This window comes from Podarcis liolepis (genome assembly GCF_965112155.1).
Source record: "Podarcis liolepis genome assembly, chromosome: 16".
Classification (NCBI taxonomy): domain Eukaryota; kingdom Metazoa; phylum Chordata; class Lepidosauria; order Squamata; family Lacertidae; genus Podarcis; species Podarcis liolepis.
Window position 1 is genome coordinate 32,026,773 of NC_139567.1, and position 20,934 is coordinate 32,047,706.

The window sequence follows — 20,934 nt, forward strand, 5'->3', positions numbered from 1 at the left end:
GACTTTGCTAACCCATAAATAGTAAAGGTAAAGGGACCCCTGACCATCAGGTACAGTCGTGGCTGACTCTGGGGTTGCGGCGCACATCTCGCTTTATTGGCCGAGGGAGCCGGCGTACAGCTTCCGGGTCATGTGGCCAGCATGACTAAGCCGCTTCTGGCGAACCAGAGCAGCACACGGAAACGCCGTTTACCTTCCCGCCAGAGCGGTACCTATTTATCTACTTGCGCTTTGATGTGCTTTCGAACTGCTAGGTTGGCAGGAGCAGGGACCGAGCAACAGGAGCTCACCCCGTCCTGGGGATTCGAACCACCGACCTTCTGATCGGCAAGTCCTAGGCTCTGTGGTTTAACCCACAGCGCCACTTCAGGATAAGAACAGAAATGGTGCAGCGGCAGCACAGCAGCAGCGGGAGGCCCCATTAGCTAAAGTGGTACCTCAGGTTAAGAACAGTTTCAGGTTAAGAACGGACCTCCAGTACAAATTAAGTTCTTAACCCGAGGTACCACTGTATTCAAACACAACCACTTGGTGAGGTCATCCTTCTCACTTTGGCAAGGGATGAAAACCCCAATTTAAAGAGAGGGAAAGGTTCAAGAAGAGGCATCCTATAGTGTTGTAGACTGTGAGCCTTGGGAATATCTGGATTTTGTCTTATTTTTTGGTGGATCACCCAACCCAATAAGAGCTCATTGGAAGGAGGACAGAACACTTGCATGCAGAGACAGAGCGAGCTACCTCCTCTGAGCAGAAGCAGTCCCAGGGCGTCTTTGCTTCCAAGGCAAAGAGACATTATCGTTCTGCCCCCTCCCTACAGAAGCTTGGCTGCAAGGAGGAAATGCCAAAGCAGTGGATCACCCAGAGAGACATCAGGCACCCTCCTTTTCGAATGAGTGCCCTGTGCTCTCAGGAGTTTACTCATCATTTAATCTCAAGTCTCTTTGGGGCGGCTCAGACCTGCCTGCCCACATTAATGGACTGCCCAGTACAACCCAGCCTTGTGGAACTGGTTTGGCAGCATTACCCCCTAGCCTTGTCCGTAACCTGTGTGACAGGTAGCATGGCTGGGACTTTTGCACATATGTGCACCCACTCCCCAATCCAGACAGGTCTGGCGGCATTTTTCAAGTGTTTCTGCCTTTCCTGTCTCCCACCAGCCACACTGTTCTTTTCCTGTGTTCCGCTGGCCTGGTTGATGGACCTACAAACATTCGCCCTCAAATATTGCTTATTTCTTAACTTAAAAGCATTCACGGACCATTTATAGGGAAGTTTATTTTTAATGTTTTATTACGTTTTTATATGTGTTGGAAGTCACCCAGAGTGATTGGGGCAACCCAGTCAGATGGGTGAGGTACAAATAATAAAAATAATAGTATTTACTACCACTACTACTATTACCGGTACTCCTACAATTATGGGATAGGGCATCCCTATTTTAATCAGAAAAATGTTGGAGTGTATGGACCTGTAGTCTAATGAATTGTTGGGCAGTACAAATAACAGAATTTGATGAGGCCCTCAGCTACTGAAGGTAATGGGGCCCTTTATATGTCCAGCTGTCCTTTGCCAGTAACAAATTGCCGCTGTTTTTTGTGTTGAATATATGCTATATGGTATTTTATGGACCTAATACTGTAGGTATCTAAAGCTATTTGCACATAACAAATAGGAGCCTACACAACACAAAACACTGTTGCTGTATGTAGGTTTTATTTTACTTTTTATCTTATATTTTGGAAATGTTCATCCAGTTGTTGTTTACCTTTAATTTTTTGGGTCCCTCCAAGAGAGTGGGGCCCTAAGCTATAGCTTGTTTAGCTTATATGTAAATCTGGCACTGGTCCTATTCCATACCCTCCAACATTTCTCCAATGAAAATAGTCCTAAGGAAAAGTGGGACATTTTGGGATCAAATCAGAAACTGGGATGGCTTTTTTTTTTTAAATAAAACCAGGGAAGCGTTCATGGTGAGTTCTCTTTTTCTGGAAAAAAATAACACTGGGCATTATTAATAAATAAAAAACTGTCTTGCCAAACAAAGGGCAGCCAGGACTGGCTAATACCTGGATGGGAGTGTACAGGGGACCTCCCTGCGCATTAATTTTTTGATGGAAGGTATAAAATAAAATTCAGGAACGACAATAGGTTGAGAAACTCAGTCCCAGAAAACTCCTGTTCTCGACACAAAGGCAGATTTGGTTATGAAGCATCTTGATCCATCACACCTGGACCAGAGGGGCTGCTGGTCTCATCCGGCAAGCTCTTCCCATGTTCCTCTTGGTGGCTGTTGTGTGTGTGTTTTTTCGGTGGGGCAGAATAAAAACAAGACAAACCTGCTCACTATCAGGGTCAAGATCCTCCTTACACAGGCTGGGAGGAATGTGGAAAGTGGGGAAGGGCCTAGGGCAGCCCCTGAAGGCAAAGCAAAAAAAAAGAAAAAGAAAAAGAGCCAGCCAGTTGAGGAGGAGGAGGAAGAGGAGGAAGATATTTCGCCTCAGTGGTCCTCTCTTCATTTGCACCCAGGACAGCGAGAGAAGCGGTTTGTGTGGCCCTGACCATCTCCTGTTTTAGTGAGGAGAAACATCTGGAGAAGATCTGGGCTGTGTGAAGATGGCCTCTTTCCTTCTGCTTCTGCTGCTGGCAGCTGGAGGGACCGTCGCTGGCATAGGTGACTATTGTTTGGTAACACTGTGAATTTTAAAGATAATTTTATATATATTCTGACCCATCCCCAGGATTTTGGGGTAGTTCCTTCAAAGAATCCTGGGAACGGCAGACCCTCCAAGTGTCCCTATTTTCCAGGGACAGTCCTGGATTTACAGAAGCCGTCCCATTTTATGATTTGATCCTGGAATGTCCCACTTTTCCTTAGGAAGTCCCTATTTTCATCAGAGAAGTGTTGAAGGGTATGGAGTTATGTGACCCCCGAGCCAGTGAGATAAGTAACTACGGTATATACATCCTTTAGAAGACATCTGAAGGCAGCCCTGAAGGAAGATTTTTTTATTTATTGTTTAATGTTTTATTGCATTTTTATACGTGTTGGTAGCCGCTCAGAGTGACCGGGGCAACCCATTCAGATGGGTGGGCTATAAATAAATAAAAATATATATATTTTAATTTTTATTTAAAAAAATATTATTTTAATATTTAAAATAATAATATGAGGCATCCCTATTTTAATTGGAGAAATGTTGGAGGGTATGGAACTGTAGATTTGCAAAGTGCTTGGGGTTGTAGCTCTGTGAGGGGAAAACTACAGTTCCCATGATTCTTTGGGGGAAAGAATGTGCTTTAAAATGTGGCATATGTGTGTGGAGCAGTGCTTGGGATTTTTTTTAGTTTAGAGGAAAAGCTGAGAAAGAGGCAGCATGATAGAAGTTTATAAAATTAGGCAGAAAAAGCGGGCAGAAGAAAGTTTTTCTCCCTCATAACACTAGAATTTGTGGACCTCGAACAAAGTTGAATGTCGGAAGTTTGATGCGCCTTGAGTGATGATGACCAGGGTAGGCGGAATGGAAGGAATAAATTTGATTCAGTTCCTCTTTAAAGATAAATTTGCTCTTCCTGAAACAATGCTTGAACCAAAACACATCCATCCTTCAGAATTCACGCTTCTGCAAATTTTGTAGTGTCATTCTCCAACTGAATAAATGGTACGAAAATGCAAGTACTGTGGTAAAATCTGCATAAAATCTGCATATATCTGTGAAGGAAAGATATTTAAAACATGCATTCTATTCCGGATATTACTTTGTAAAAAGAAAGAAAGAAAGAAAGAAAGAAAGAAAGAAAGAAAGAAAGAAAGAAAGAAAGAAAGAAAGAAAGGCCAAATTGCATAAAAACATGTAGATTTGGAGAAATTCAAACTTCAGTGCTACCAAATTTTCATGGCAAGTTATTTTCTTTTTAAATTGCAAGCTGATGTGGAAATGTGGAGACTTGAAGAATGGAAAAATGATTTGCCCATCTCTACTGAGGAGGGGAATTACCTACCCTTTGCCCAGTTATTCAGGAGAACTTGGGTATGGAACCAGAGCCCCGTCCCAACCATACTTTTAAACCCCGTGATACCATTTTATATAGTAACGGCTTTCCCCCGGAGAATTCTGGGAGCTGTAGTTTGTGAAGCATGCTGAGAGTTTATTATCTGTTTATTTCGTCTCTATCCCACCTTGCCTCTCCGAGGAGCTCAAGGTGGTGTACGTGGGTCTCCCTCTCCCCAGTTAATCCCCACAACAACCCTGTGAGGTAGATTGGGCTGAGAGGCAGTGACTGCCCCATTCCCCCGGGTCGCCCAGTGAGCTTCATGGTCGTCTGGGGGAGGGGGGCGGATTTGAACCCTTGTCTCCCAGATCTTAGTCAGAGACTCTACCCAATGCACCACACTGGCTGTATAACGAACACTCCACCTCTTTCCCCTGGCAGAGCTACAATTCCCAGAGTGGCTTAACAGGCAAGAGGGAACTCCGGGAATTTTAGCTCTTTGACAGGGGGTGGGGGAATAGGGACCTCCTAACAACTCCTTTTTTTAATTATATTTTTTATTGGTATTTTCGTTTTCAAAAAACACCGTGTGATTTTACATATCTTTACATTACCTATATTCTGACTCTCTCGAGTCAACGACTTCGCCCCATCCCACCCACCTGACTTTCTAACTTCCAATTATAATTTCATCCACATTTCTCATCCCCCCCCCACCTTTCTTTTTACTTTAAGATTCCTTATCATTGTAAATAAATTTCTAATTTTAACTGGCAAACCTTTAAGCCAGTTCTGTTAGTGTTGCTAAATGTTTACAATGTTCTTTCAAATAAATAATAAATTTACTCCAGTCTTTTTCAAACTGTTGGTCTTGCTAGTCTCAGATTTTCCTGTATAGTCTTGCCCTCTCTGTATATTCGATCATCTTGTTCTGCCATTCTTCTACTGTCGGAGTTTCTTGCTGTTTCCACTTCTGGGCTAAAAGAATCCTTGCCACTGTCGTTGCATATAAGGATATAGTATGGTCTTTCTTAGGGATCTCTTCTCCTAAAATACCTAACAAGAAAGCTTCTGGTTTCTTATGGAACGTGTTCTTAAACACTTTCTTAAGTTCATTATAGATCATGTCCCAGTATGCTTTCAAAACCTTAGGGCAAGTCCACCACATATGGTGAAAGTTACCTTCTTTTTCTTTACATTTCCAACATAAATTATCAGATGTTCTATACATTTTTTGCGAATTTAGTTGGTGTCAAATATCATCTATACATCATTTTCCATATACAGTGGTGCCCTGCAAGACGAATGCCTCGCAAGACAAAAAACTCGCTAGACGAAAGGTTTTTTCATTCACGATTTGCCTCGCAAGACAAATTCCCCTATGGGCTTGCTTCGCAAGACGAAAACGTCTCGCGAGTTTGTTAAACCGTTTAAACCGTGCTTCGCAAGAAGAAAAATTCGCTAGACGGCAAAAATTGCGGAACGAATTAATTTCGTCTTGCGGGGCACCACTGTACAGTGTTACCTCGGGTTAAGTACTTCCTTAGTTCTGGAGGTCCATTCTTAACCTGAAACTGTTCTTAACCTGAAGCACCACTTTAGCTAATGGGGCCTCCTGCTGCTACCACACAATTTCTGTTCTCATCCTGAGGTAAAGTTCTTAACCCGAGGTGATATTTCTGGGTTAGCGGAGTCTGTAACCTGAAGTGTATGTAACCTGAGATACCATTATATTCGCCTCCAAACAACTCTCGGTGCCCTTAACAAACTACAGCTCCCAGGATTCTTTGGGGGAAGCCATGTCTGTTTAAAGTAGTATTGTATAGTGTGAATGTGGTCCAGGTTTTCTTGAAAATCCATCTTCTAAGATCACTGGAGAGAGGAAGGATCGTACTATGGGGGGCTCCCATTCTGAGGGTTACAGTCGGCTCCTATGCCGGGGTCTCTTTCATCTCAGAGGTATCCAGAGCTGTTGAGCCTGGCAGCAGACTTGCTGCCCTCACCTGGAGAAACACTAGATTACATGGCCATTTGGGGGGAACAGAAGGAGTTGGGAGGGTGCCTGGTTGATCTGTCCAGAAAAAAGAGGAGCTTGTCTTGTGTAAATTTATACACTCTAAAAATTGCAGGGATTAGTGAATAGAGGCCCCATTCCCACCATATGTTCAAAGCACTACAATACCACAATAATAATAATAATAATAATAATAATAATAATAATAATAATAATTTATTATTTATACCCCACCCATCTGGCTGGGCTTCCCCAGCCACTCTGGGCGGCTTCCAAAAGAATATTAAAATACTATAATACATCAAACATTAAAAGCTTCCTGAAACAGGGCTGCCTTCAGATGTCTTCTAAAAGCCTGGTAGTTGTTGTTCTCTTTGACATCTGGTGGGAGGGTGTTCCACAGGGAAGGCACCACTGCCGAGAAGGCCCTCTGCCTGGTTCCCTGTAACTTGGCTTCTCGCAGTGAGGGAACTGCCAGAAGGCCCTCAGTGCTGGACCTCAGTGTCCGGGTAGAACGATGGGGGTGGAGACGCTCCTTCAGATATACTGGACCAAGGCCGTTTAGGGCTTTAAAGGTCAGCACCAACACTTTGAATTGTGCTCGGAAACGTACTGGGAGCCAATGTAGGTCTTTCAAGACCGGTGTTATGTGGTCTCTGCGGCCGCTCCCAGTCACCAGTCTAGCTGCTGCATTCTGGGATCCGTGGTTTGTTGAGGGTGCTGAGAGATGTCAGGAGACCCTTAATTCCTTCAGAGAACCACGATTCCCAGAGTGGTTTAACAATCCTGCTTTGCAGGGAACTATGGGAATTGTAGCTGTGGGAGGGGAATGGGGGGGGTGTCTCCTAACAACTATCATCATCTTTAAGAAGCGACAGATCCCATTATTATTTGGGGGAAGTTAGTAGTTTGTTTAAACTTTAAAGGTGGGCTTAGACACAGTCGTGGTGGATAACGCTAACAATGGCTACTAGTTGTGATGACAACGTCTTCTCTCCACTGTGTTCCTGATTGGGGGATTATTTACTTATTTATTTATTCCATCTGCCTCCCACCTTTCCTGCAAGGAGCTCAAGGCAGCAAGGAAAGCCCATGTGGTGTAACAGTAGGAGTGTTGGATCAGCCCCTGGGAAACCAGGGTTCGAATCCCCACTCAGCAATGAGGAACCTCATTGGGTGAACTTGGGCCAGTCACCAGCGATTTTTTCCCCTGGGGGTACGCAGGGATAAGCATAGCCCTAAACATTTTGTGAATCTTTGTACTTTTGTCCATTTACTGTATTTATTTTCCCAGATTTGAACTATAAAATGGTGACCTTCTTGAGTCAAAATGAGAGTAACCCTAAACATTTTTTTAAGGGAGGAAAAAAGCACTGCCGGTCAACATTCCCCAGCCTAATCTACTTCACAGGGTTTTCTATGAGGATAAAATGGGGGAACCATGTACACCACCGTGAGCTCCTTGAAGGAGGAGGTGCTGTATAAATGTACAGTGGTACCTTGGGTTACAGACGCTTCAGGTTACAAACACTTCAGGTTACAGACTCCTCTAACCCAGAAATAGTACCTCGGGTTAAGAACTTTGCTTCAGGATGAGAACAGAAATCGCATGGCGGCGGCGGCGGCAGCGGGAGGCCCCATTAGCTAAAGTGGTACCTCAGGTTAAGAACAGTTTCAGGTTAAGAACGGACCTCTGGAACGAATTAAGTTCTTAACCCAAGGGACCACTGTAATCAATCAATACATGCATGGTTCTCCCTCTCTCTGTTTTATCCTCACACAACCCTGGAAGGTAGGTTAGGCCGAGAGACAGTAACTGGCCCAAGGTCACCCAGTGAGCTTCCTCATGGCCGAGTGGGGGTTTGAACCCTGATCTCCCCAGGCCCTAAGCCTCAGTGCTCTAACCACTAGATCACACTGCCTCACTTCCCTTTGGAGTGTCTGGCTGGCTGCCATGAGAACTGGATGCCTGGCCTCCTTTGGCCCGATGCAGCTGCAGGTGTCTCCTGGTGCCCTTCTGATGATGTCTGTTTGCGTACCTCACAGTTTTCTGCATCTGGGAGTAGGAACCCACTGAATCTCCCTGTGTCTTTTCAGAGACGATCTCCTACACCCCCTCTGTCTCCAACAAGCCATTGGAAGGGAAAACCACTCAAAGCACCTTCGCCTTGACGCTACCCCACTGCATTTTTGACCGATTTGCCAATGACTCGGACAGTATCTGGTTGGTGGTCACGTACGCGAACGGTGAGTCTGCAGTTAGCTTTTTGTAGAGCCCACCAAAATCTGGACAATGGGGTTAGAGGGGGGGTGGGGTCTCAATTTAAACACTTGTCAACTCAAAACTACCTGCAATTTTTGACATCTCTCCCAGTCTAAGTTGCTGCAGCACTCAGATATTTTAGCAAGCCAGGGTTGTAGATAAGTAGAAAAGGCAGTTAATGTAACTGGGACCACCTTAAAAGCAGGGCTGCAAGCTTTCAGCAATAAATAAATCAACTTGAAGCAGCAAGAAAAGACAGACAGCTTATTTTAGGTTACAAAATGGTAAATGTTTCTAAATGTTATGTCTAAGCTAAACAAGCTATAGCTTAGGGAGTGCCCCCCCATTTTAATATTAATATACTTCTTAATTGTATTTCAGTTCAACCATTACCGTATTTTTCGCTCTATAAGACGCACCAGACCACAAGACGCACCTAGTTTTTGGAGGAGGGAAAGAAGAAAATAAATATTCTGAATCTCAGAAGCTAGAACAGCAAGAGGGATCACTACGCAGTGAAAGCAGCAATCCCTCTTGCTGTTCTGGCTTCTGGGATAGCTGCGCAGCCTGCATTTGCCCCATAAGACGCACACACATTTCCCCTTACTTTTTAGGAGGGGAAAAGTGAGTCTTATAGAGCAAAAAATATGGTACTTTGATAAAATACATATTTTGTTATGTGCAAATTGCTTTAGATACCTACTAGGTCTATAAATTACCATATACCATACAGAAAGCAGCTGCAATTTGTTGTTGACAAAGGACAGCTGGACATATAAAGGGCCCCATTACCTTCAGCAGAGGGACATGGGTGGCGCTGTGGGTTAAACCACAGAGCCTAGGACTTGCCGATCCGAAGGTCGGCGGTTCGAATGCCCGCAACAGGGTGAGCTCCCGTTGCTCAGTCCCTGCTCCTGCCAACCTAGCAGTTCGAAAGCACGTCAAAGTGCAAGTGGATAACTAGGTACCGCTCCAGCAGGAAGATAAACGGCATTTCCGTGCACTGCTCTGATTCACCAGAAGCGGCTTAGTCATACTGGCCACATGACCCAGAAGCTGTACACCGGCTCCCTCGGCCAATGAAGCGAGATGAGCACCGCAACCCCAGAGTCTGCAACGACTGGACCTAATGGTCAGGGGTCCCTTTACCTTAACTTCAGTAGCTTACGGCCTCATCAGTAGCTTACGGCCTCATCAAACCTAAATCTGGTCCTGATAGAAACGCAAAGATGGCTTGCTAAAAACATGCAGTCTGGGTTTGGAGCAACCAGCCCAAACATCCTTACTGGTTGGTTCACATGGGGGAAAGGTTTAAGAAGAGTTTGGTAGTCCTTTCTCCCAAGGTGATGGGGTGTGACCTCGCTAAGCTTGGCAGGACAGCTTACTCTATGATATTAACCCCTTTGTGCATTAATTAGAGTTAAGCATGTTGGTTATATGAGGCTGGAGGTATTCCACAAGCAAAGGGGGCCATCTTGGTCCTTACAGAAATATTCCTTCACCAGCAAAATGTTTCATTCCTGCCCCCGCTATGCCTCCTCCACCCAACAGCCACAGCCAGATTCAAGAACCCCAAAACACCTCAAGAGATCCCTCCATACGAAGCTCTGTTCACCTCTCACGGCTACATGACCATGAAGTCCACCCCCGCCCAGTACTGCAAAGCCGGTAATCCCAATACCGTCCTCCGGGTAGGAGGCGAATCGTCTTGCAAGAACGATGACACCCAGACCAGCTGCAATGGGCCGCTGCCTTCTCCTGCCTCTTTCAGGTAACAATTCATCAGCTGACTTGATGCAGAGCAGAGGAGCTGAATTTGCATGGGAAACTCAGACAGAGACCCTTAGCCAATTCAACTATTATTGTTGTTGCTTGCCACCCCAATGCGAGATTCCAGGGGTTCCAGGCGCTTCCCCAGGGATCGTGTTCCCTTTTGGAGATGTGGCACAGCGGAGACCGTGGTGTCTTTAGGATATAATGGTTTATTGACACATATATACAACCTGAGCCTACGATGGAGGGGCTCACAGCATTAACACTCCAGTGGGGCCTTGCTTCCTGTATGGACGCAGCCCTGGATTCTGAAAGAAACCAACCCCCCCTCCCTCTCTTTCTTTCTTTCTTTCTTTCTTTCTTTCTTTCTTTCTTTCTTTCTTTCTTCCCAGCTTGCTGCTTTGCCTCTAGCTCACATCACTGCATCTCTCTGCTCTCAGCTCTCACTCTGTCTTTCTAATTACCTGGAGTTGAGGGAAGGGCTTCACCCACTGGCCATCTCGCACAAAGCCCCTTTCCTTTGTTCCCCTTAATGGCTCATCACCCAGGCTATCGCTTCCACCAGAAGGCTAGCCTGGCTCTTCCAATAATTAGAAGCCTGATTAAATTCTAACACTCGCTGGATCCAGGGATTGGAAGGGTCTCGGCATACAACCTAACACCTCAAACTCTTAACATTATTATTATTATTATTATCCCACCTTTCCCTCAAACCTATGTAGGTCTTTCAGGGCTCAAGGCAGCTTACGCAAATTAAATCAACACCGATAAAATATAGAAAGCTCCAAGACAATAATTAAAAAGTAATTAAACTATAATAAAATTAAAACATGGCTTCCAGAGATGTCAGAAAACGCCACACACCCCTCTTAGAAATGAAGCGACCGTGTCGTCAGTCCTGGCTTGTTTGAAGCCTGAGGCACCTTGAGTTTCTGACGGCTCGGAACCATCCCTCTACCCAAACATCCATGGCAGGGTAGATCTGTTCAGCCAGAAATTCCACATTGCACTCCACGTGAGTTGACATTTCTGAGGGACTGGAACGAGGCCTCAGGCGAAGGAGCTTATTATGGGTGCAGTCAGGGCTCTGTCTCCTATTTTAAACACAGGCCTGGAAGATACAGTAAAGGCCTCCGCCCTGCGATCAGGTGAGAGTCTCCCTTGCAGAGAAAGTTTAGATTGGCATTTATTGAGCAAGTTGGAGCTTCCTGATTGGGATGGGGGTAGAGATGCTCCTTCAGGTATACTGGTCCGAGGCCGCTTAGGGCTTTAAAGGTCAGCACCAACACTTCAAATTGTGCTTGGAAACATACTGGGAGCCTATGTAGGTCTTTCAGGACCAGTGTTATATGGTCTCGGCGGCTGCTCCCAGTCACCAGTCTAGCTGCTGCATTCTGGATTAATTGCAGTTTCCAGGTAACCTTCAAAGGTAGCCCCACGTAGAGTGCATTGCAGTAGTCCAAGCGGGAGATAACTAGAGCATGCACCACTCTGGCAAGACAGTCTGCGGGCAGGGAGGGTCTTAGCTTGCCTACTGGTAGACAGCTGCCCTGGACACAGAATTGACCTGCGCCTCCATGAACAGCTGTGAGTCCAAAATGACTCCCAGGCTGCACACCTGGTCCTTCAGGGGCACAATTACCCCATTTAGGACCAGGGAGTCCTTCACACCTGCTCGCCCCCTGTCCCCCAATAACAGTGCTTCTGTCTTGTCAGGATTCAGCCTCAATCTGTTAGCTGCCATCCATCCTCCAACCGCCTCTAGACACTCACACAGGACCTTCACTGCCCTCACTGGTTCTGATTTGAAGGAGATGTAGAGCTGGGTATCATCCACATACTGGTGGACACCCAGCCCAAACCCTCTGATGATCTCTCCTAGCGGCTTCATGTAGATGTTAAAAAGCATGGAGGAGAGGATGGAACCCTGAGGCACCCCACAAGTGAGAGCCCAGGGGTCTGAACACTCATCCCCCCCAACACCACTTTCTGAACACGGCCCAGGAGGAAGGAGCGGAACCACTGTATGACAGTGCCCCCAGCTCCCAGACCCTCTAGACAATGCAGAAGGATGTCCTGGTCAATGGTATCAAAGGCCGCTGAGAGATCCAGCAGGACTAGGAAACAGCTTTCACCTTTGTCCCTAGCCTGCCAGAGTTCATCGTCAAGTGCGACCAAGGCAGTTTCAGTCCCGTGGTGAGGCCTGAATCCCAACTGGAAGGGATCCAAATGGTCCGCATCCTCCAGGGTGCTTGGAGTTGTTCAGCAACCACAAGCTCAATCACCTTCCCAAGAATGGAAGATTTGAGACTGGGCAATAGTTGGCCATATTGGCCGGGTCCAAATATGTTTTTTTTTTTAAGAAGCAGTTTAATAACTGCCTCTTTCAGCGGGTCTGGGAAGGCTCCCTCACTGAGGGAAGCATTCACCACCCCCTGGAGCCCATTGCTCAGCCCTTCCTGGCTCGCTTTTATAAGCCAGGATGGGCAAGGATCAAGGAGACAGGTGATTAGTTTCACTCGTCCAAGCAGCCTGTCCACATCCTCAGAGGTAACAGATTGGAATTGATCCCATGCAACTTAACTAGACAGGACTCTAGCACTCTCCCGCCGAAGCCCTGCTCCCATGGTGGAGTCTACCTCTTTCTGAATCTGAGCGACTTTATCTGCAAAGAACTTTGCAAAATCATTGCAGGAGATCTTGGGGTCGTCACCAGGCCCCGATGGCGAAGGTGGTTCCATTAGATTGGGTTCAGTTTACATTAAAGGTGAACCCACATAATTATTTGCAAAAGAACATGCAAACCAAAAAAATCCCAGCCATCCTTTGAAATTTTCACTTTTCTGGTTAAGTTATGTGTACATAAATGCATATACTGGGGTAAAGCATGCAGAAGAATGTGTATATTAGCAAAAATAACATACACTAATGCTTTATATTAGGGGAAATATAAATAGCAGGGGGAATACATCTTGCAAAGAATGTGTATATTAAGCAAGACTGCATACGAACATGTGTTTATTAGGGGAAATGCAAGTGAATTTTCCTAAGGCAGGGTGATGTGGAAATGTGAAAAGCCAAATTTAGGGCTGGCGAAATGAGAGACAGAGAGAAAACAAGGCTAGATGCACACGCTGGACCTAGATTCAACGAGTGATTTGTTCCAATAAAGTTTAGTAAGACATCCCTGATATTTCCACTCACCCACCTCTGTCTCTTTTTAAACTCCTCCTCAGAGTGAAATTCCTCATCATGGATTCCAAAGGACCGAAAGCTGAAACAAAGTGGTCCGCTCCAATTCAGTTGAAAGGAGGTATGTTATAAAAGAAAGAGGCTTGCAGAAAAGATCTGGGCTGGCTCAATGTGATTTGCCACTTGAGGCAAAGGGCAACATGGCGCTCTGTCACCAGAAGCTGACCAAGCGGGCAGGGTAACTGGCAGAGTCCTCACAAAGGCACCTGAGTCAGACCATCTAGCTCAATATTGTTTACACTGACTGGCAGCTGCTCCCCAGAATTTCAGGCAGCTGAGGAACCGATAAGAAAATAGCCTCCTTTTGTTATCCCTTTCAGGTGAAGCATGGGAGACAGTGGATACCTGGCCTGGACGTCGCAGTGGAGACATGATCGTCATCACCACTATTCTCTCTGCCCTTTGTGGGGTTGTCACCATCGGCTTCCTAAGCACCGTCAGCTATGAATGGTAAGACTTTGCCGGCAGGCTTAGTGGGGTACTCGAAGGGGATTGTGGTAGAGGGCAAGTCCCGGGTTTTACCTCAGTGAGGCCTTCTGCTAAAACGCCAAAGTGATCGACAGGCCCTCCCTGCTCCCCTCATAACGGGACTTTCAGGTTTGTTAGCACAGAGGGAGTCGGAGGATGAGGAAAACCATCCAGCCCACAGGCTAGTTACGTTTTCCCTTTCCTTTGATGGGATTCCTGATTCAGGCTAGCAGTTCAAACAGCAGCTGTGTCACATTTTGCTAAAGCTCAGCGTTTTCTTACAAGCAGAACTGAGTTGCGCTTGCATTGCTTCACATGTAAACCGCTGGAAGATCTGTGCTTATATTAAGAGAGCCAGTGTGGTGTAGTGGTTAAAAGCGGTAGTCTCGTAATCTGGTGAACCGGGTTCGCTTCCCCGCTCCTCCACATGCAGCTGCTGGGTGACCTTGGGCTAGTCACACTTCTCTGAAGTCTCCCAGCCCCACTCACCTCACAGAGTGTTTGTTGTGGGGGAGGAAGGGAAAGGAGATTGTGAGCCGCTTTGAGACTCCTTAGGGTAGTGATAAAGCGGGATATCGAATCCAAACTCTTCTTCTCCTTCTTAAGTGGGATATTTCAAAATATATTTAAAAATGAACGAATGCATGCTGTCAGATGTAAGCACCACTGAGTTGCAAGGCTAAGGCCAAACCTCCATGGGAGAGCATCTGTTTCGCAGTCAGAAGATCCCAGGTTTGAGCCCCAGTGCCTCCGGTTTGGGCTTGGAGAGGCTCTCTGCCTGAATTCCCTGGGAGCCACTGCCAGTCCGTGTAGACAGTACTGAGCTAAATGGAGCAGTGATCTGACTCAGTATAAGAAGGCAGTTTCTGATGCCGCCCCCATCACTCGTTCCCAGCTCTCCTCCGACATTCATGCTCTGTGCTCTCTCTCTCTCCAGCTTCAAGCTTTGCCGCCCAGGCCCACCGGAAAACCAAGAGGAGCCCCCGCGCCAAGACCCCTTCCAAGGCAGCCGCTATGATACGCACCACATCCCTCCTGCCCCTCCTGCGCCTCCTCCTCCCCCTGCCATGGACATGCCAAGCCCCCACCACCTCAGCACTGCTTCCTAGAGCCCCCACCCCCGGTTGGGTCTCTGGGCAGATCAACACACACCCTACATCTAAAACGCACATTTCAAGCACACGACTTCCCCAAAGAACTCTGGGAACTGTAGTTTGCTAGGCTCGCTGGGGACGGTAGCTGTGCGACGGGAAGACTACAGTTCCCATAATTCTTTGGGGGAAGTTGTGTGCTTGAAATGCGCACTGCGAACATACTTTAAGTGTGGCTCTGCCTTCCTGTGTCTGTTTGCAGTGTGATTCCATCCAGACCAGACAGCCACCCACTCTCCCCAAAGTAGCCCTGTTACATCAACACTCACAACTTAATCCCACCACCTTGACCACCTTCCTTCTCCAGGTTTTATTCTTCCACTCAGCAATATAAGCCTGTCCTCCATTCACTTTTTCGAACGTCACATTACTAAGCTGGCTGTAATTGTTTCCTCTTTTTCCTTTCCTTTTCTTTTCTTTAAATGACTTTTTATTGGGTTTGGTAAACAACAGTCCTGGGGATAATAAATGATGCGAATAAAGAGACCAGGTCTTCTCGTGTCATTTGTATAACACAAAAAACAACACAATAAATTTGCAGCTATATTTGCGACATATGGTGCGTTAGTGATCAATGTAAAGGTTCTTGATTTAAACAAACACAAAGGGGAAACAGGATAGAACAGAATTATCAGGGAACATTCAGCATCACATAGATAAAAGTCCAATCGGGAGCCCTCGTGGTTGTGCTTCGATTATGTATGAGTAATACTCATTGTTCCTCTTATGTTACCAATGGAAAAAATATATAAAGTGTTGGTCTATTGATAAATGGGGGAGGGGGTTCAAAGTGAAGATTATAATTTACATTTAAATTTAAATTTTGATCAAACAGATTGAGACATATGCTGATGGGGTGAGGGGAATACTGGAATACTGGCATAGACTCATAAAACTAGAGTTGGCAGGGGTCCCAAGGGCTGTGGCCATCCTACCTCTACTTAAAACCCCCCAATAAAGGATATGTCATGAAATTCAACCACACTGGGCTCAAACCTTCTGTCCATGTGTCAACCATAGTATATTTGTTAATCTCTGAAGGAGGGCTGTTTCTCAATCTGTTTTGTACCAATTGTCTATCATTGTGCCAGAAAGGTCTCTCCAGTATGTTGCATGTTGCCACTTGTAATAAATGGCTTATTCATTCTTTACTATGGAAATCAATATTGTTGTCTTGAAATACATTTAATAAAGCTAATTCTGGTTCGACTACCAATTGTTGTTTCGTTATTAATTTCTCCGAATATCAAATTCCAGAAAGGCTGGATTTTTGTATGTTTACCCACCATGTGTGTAGAAGATGTGGGACATTTAAAAATAAATAAATGACAATAATAATATTATAATGCAGACTCCCTCCCCCCATGCCCTCCTGTTGTCTGGGATCAGACATGTATGTTACATCACAGTTTTATTGCCACAGGAGAAGGAACTGAAGCTTAAATTGTTCTGGATGCCTCGTCTCGGAGGGGATATTGCAGAGTTGGCAAAAGTTCAGAAAAGGGGACCCAAAATAATAAAGGTGGGGACAGATCAGTCCTATGAAGAAAGGCTGCAGCATTTGAGAATTTTTAGCTTAGAGAGAAGTCAGGAATGCTTTTGAAAGCCAGAGAAGAGGAGAGGGCTCTTATGCTCAAATCCTGCTTTTCCCATAATGGGCATCTGGTTCATAGAATCATAGAATCATAGAGTTGGAAGAGACCACAAGGGCCATCGAGTCCAACCCCCTGCCAAGCAGGAAACACCATCAGAGCACTCCTGACATATGGTTGGCAAGCCTCTGCTTAAAGACCTCCAAAGGAGGAGACTCCACCACACTCCTTGGCAGCAAATTCCACTGTCGAACAGCTCTTACTGTCAGGAAGTTCTTCCTAATGTTTAGGTGGAATCTTCTTTCTTGTAGTTTGGATCCATGTCCACTTCTCTGGAGCAGCAGAAAACAACCTTTCTCCCTCCTCTATGTGACATCCTTTTATATATTTGAACATGGCTATCTATAAAAGGATGTCACATAGAGGAGGGAGAAAGGTTGTTTTCTGCTGCTCCAGAGAAGCGGACACGGAGCAATGGATCCAAACTACAAGAAAGAAGATTCCACCTCAACATTAGGAAGAACTTCCTGACAGTAAGAGCTGTTCGACAGTGGAATTTGCTGCCAAGGAGTGTGGAGGAGTCTCCTAGAATTTCTTCATTGGTTGGCAAGTGTGAGAACAGGATGCTGGACTAGAGGGGCCCTAGGCCTGAACCCACAGGCTCTTATGTTCTTAAACAGATCTACTATTCTTTCTTCTTTTTGTTTCCTGAATTTTCCTCATCTTATTTTTCTTCTATTTACTTTTAGGCGCACGTTACGCAAAATGAGAGTTAATTTTGCCAATAGAATCTATGTACAAAAGCTCTGCGTGTGCCAACTTGACGTTGCGTAAATAAATATTGAAAAAAGAAAGAAGCAGCCCTTTGGAGATCCGAATGTGGAAATCCTAAAGCAGGGCTGGGCGAGATTGAAAATATTTCTCTGCCACTGAAGTGTGAAAGGGTCTGAGTCACCCAGTGCGCTAACATATGAGCCCCACCCTGGATACACAGACCTGGACACTGGTGCTTGGGGATTCCCACCCCAACCCCACCGGATGGGACTCCTTCCTGCCGCTGGAGATAAGAGAAAAGTTTGTCAAATCTTAGTTTTCCTCCCTCTCATAACACTAGAACTCATGGGCATCCAATGGAGCTGAATTTTGGGAGATTCGGGACAGGTAAAAGAAAGGACTTCTTAAACTGTTAAACTGTGGAACTCCCTTCCACAGGAGGCAGGGATGGCAGCCAAATTGGATGGCTTTAAAAGAGGAATGGGCAAATTCATGGAGGAAGAGGAGAAGGCTATTATTGCTGTGCTCTGCCTCCACAGCTTGAGACAGCAATGCTTCCGAATACCAGCTACTAGAAACCAAGTATGCGGGTGGTGTTGTGGTCTAAACCACTGAGCCTCTTGGACTTGCCAATCAGAAGGTTGGTGGTTTGAATCCTTGTGAGAAGGTGAGCTCTGTTCCAGCTCCTGCCAACCTAGCAGTTTGAAAGCATGCCAGTTCAAGTAGATAAATGTTGTATTTTTCCACGTATAAGACGACCCCTATTTTTTTTTAACCCAAAATTAAGAAATTAAGTTGTTTAGCTTTGGGAGTGGGTCACTTCTGCCAATTGCTCACCCGCCTGCCCGCCACTGCCAATTGCTTGCCACAGCCACTGCCGGTCGCACTCCTTGCCACAGCCAATTTTCTGCCACTCACCGCCACCAACCGCCTACCCACCCACTTGCCACAGCCGCCAATGGCCTGCCCAACTGCCGCAGCCAATCGCCAGCACGCCTTGCCACAGCCACCAATCGCAAGCCCAATTGCCACTGCCAATCTCCTGCTTGCTGCTGCCATTAATCGCACGTCCCCCCTCTGCATTCACTATCCGTGTATGAGACACCCAATTTTTGCCTATTTCTTTTTTTTAGCAAAAAGCACCATCTTATACACGGAAAAAATATGGATCTAAGTTTGGCCTCATTGAGGGGCAGTATTTCAATATGAGTAGGAAAATGAGAGTACCCCTAAACATTTTTTAAGAGAAAAAAGCACTGGGTATCACTGTGGTGGGAAGGTAAACGGTGTTTCCATATGCTCTGGTTTCCGTCACGGTGTTCCGTTGTGCCAGAAGTGGTTTAGTCATGCTGGCCACATGACCTGGAAAGCTGTCTGTGGACAAACTCCGGCTCCCTTGGCCTGAAAAGTGAGAATGAGGGCCACAACCCCATAATCGCCTTTGACTGGACTTAACTGTTCAGAGGTCCTTTTTTTTTTTTTTACCTTACTGGAAGGAGGAGAGAGGGCTCTTGTGCTCAGATCCTGCATGTGGGTTTCCCAGCAGAGGCATCTGGCTGGCCACTGTGAGAACAGGAGGCTGGACTAGATGGGCCACTGGCCGGATCCAGCAGGTTTTTCTTAGGATCTTATCATCAGTGTTTAAGGACATGTTCCAGTCAGGCAGAAATGCTCAAGGAACACTGGTGAGGGCATTGCTGGGGTCCCAAGGGCCAGACAGGAGGCCTCGAGGGCCACATCTGAGAATGCCAACAAGCACCCCAAAGCGATTTAACAATAAAAAAACATTGCAGTAGCGTCTCATACCTAACGTAAGCAAACTGTGGAGATGCTATGTGTACTTTCCCCTGTTTGTTTGTTTGCTTGTTTTGTAACACGAGGAAACCTTTAATGAAAACACTGACGGACATAAACAACAACCATTTCAAATCCAGCACAATGCAGGTTGGGATTTAAAAGGAAAAATCTCGCTAGAATTGGAAGGTATTTGGTAAGCACCGAAAAGGCAATAAGAGGCAGGAGGATGTTGCAGAAGGAAGGGGCTGCCCCACGAAAGGCCTGATTCTGGCATCGTGAGGGCCAGAGAGAGAGAGGCCTGGAGAGTTTCAATTAGCAGTGAAGAAACCAAACTGATTACAACAACAGTCCTGCCAGCTAGGCTAAGCTAAGTTAAGATATGCAGAGAAAGAGCAGATATTTTCAATAAGTGGGGCACCAATCCCCTTACTATGTACTGGGCCTAGGAAATCCTGTTAGCATCCCTGCCCCCCCCCCCCAGTCTTGAAGGTCTCCTTGTTCTATATTAGTTGCAATCAATTGAAAAGTCTACAACGATCCATATAGGCTGTCACATGCAAATGTTAAGCAAATCTGTGCCCATATTTGGACAATTAAAGATCTGAGGAGTGAAAGGCCCCAAGGCAGGTTGAGCTGCCTACCCGAGACCAGGCTGCTCGCAATTTAGGAAGCGCCACTCTGCTAAAAATAACCAATAGGTGCGGCCAAGCTGACCTCAGCGCATTGGAAGCCTTTTGCTCACCAGTTTGGGCTTGTCGGCGTGTGATCTTTCAATCACGCACTTGAGAACTTTCCCTCGGCATTTTGCGTTGTGTTTCCGTTGCAAAAGGGCTGGGTTTCGACAAGGCCCCAACCCTGCGCTGTCAGGTGTGGCCGAGTCCTCATGAAGGACGACAGCTGTCACCATTTTCTTTCTGAGCAGGGTTTTGGGTCTTTTTAATGGGAGTGCAATGAGCAGAAAGAAAGTCGACCAGCGTAGCGTTCTGAAATTCTTTGACAGCGCATAATTCTGGAATTCTGACCCACAAGGTGTGGCCACACGGCCACCGGATTTGGAAGGAGATGAGACATATCTGCTGGGAAAGAGATGTCTTTTGACAACTATTAGCCGCAAGAAACCAGTAGAACCTCCAGGTTCGGATGCAGGCTATCTCCAATGTCGACCCAGTGTGTGGCAGCTGTGAAAAAGGCAAAATCCTTGTTAGGGATGATAAGGGCAGGAACTGAAAATAAAACTGCCATTATACAAACCTATGGTGCAATCACATATGGAATGCTATGGACAGTTCTGGTCACCTTGCCTCAAAAAGGATATTGTAGAGTTGGAAAAGGGCAACACGAATGATAAAGGGGATAGGAAAGGTTGCAGTGTTTGTGATTTTTAAATTTAGAGAACAGCGTAACCCCCATCCGTCCCTATTTGCCTTGAACATCCCCAGAATGACAGAAGCCATCCTGGCTTCTGATTTGATCCTGGAACGTCCTGGGGCTGAGCGGGTGCTTGCAGTGGTGCCACGCTCTCACGTGAGTCAGCTGGCTCCCACGAGAGCACGGAAGACGCACATATTTTGGTGCCGCATTCTTGCAATTGCCAGCTGGCTTGAGTGGCAGCGCTGCTCCGAAAGACACACTTTTTGATTTTCGTCAGATTAATGTTGGAGACTATGGGACAGGGAAGAGGAGGCAGGATCGAAGTTTATAAAATCACATATATATTTTTCTCTCTCTCTAGTAACACTAAAACTCGTAGATGTCCCATGAAGCTGAATATCAGAAGATTCAGGAAGATAAAATTCTTCACACGGCCACCAGGGCCAGGGCCTTCTCAGTGATGGCTCCGACCTGGTGGAATGCTCTGTC

General features: G+C 46.1%; 1 protein-coding gene across 2 annotated transcripts in view; it reads left to right on the forward strand.

Annotated features, from left to right (window-relative positions):
- The window catches only part of LOC310695280 (uroplakin-3b-like), a 50,894-nt gene extending 34,767 nt beyond the window's left edge, over nucleotides 1–16,127 (forward strand). The window contains exons 2-7 of one of the 2 annotated variants that reach the window (XM_083479451.1): nucleotides 255–2,671; nucleotides 8,102–8,251; nucleotides 9,819–10,038; nucleotides 13,277–13,353; nucleotides 13,613–13,742; nucleotides 14,698–16,127. In XM_083479451.1, coding sequence (XP_083335577.1) covers nucleotides 2,614–2,671; nucleotides 8,102–8,251; nucleotides 9,819–10,038; nucleotides 13,277–13,353; nucleotides 13,613–13,742; nucleotides 14,698–14,869 — 807 coding nt within the window. In that variant the 5' untranslated portion in view covers nucleotides 255–2,613 and the 3' untranslated portion in view covers nucleotides 14,870–16,127. Of the gene's footprint in view, nucleotides 1–72; nucleotides 2,672–8,101; nucleotides 8,252–9,818; nucleotides 10,039–13,276; nucleotides 13,354–13,612; nucleotides 13,743–14,697 lie in introns of those variants that run through there. The other variant, XM_083479450.1, reaches the window with a different exon arrangement.
- Nucleotides 16,128–20,934: the final 4,807 nt, after the last annotated feature.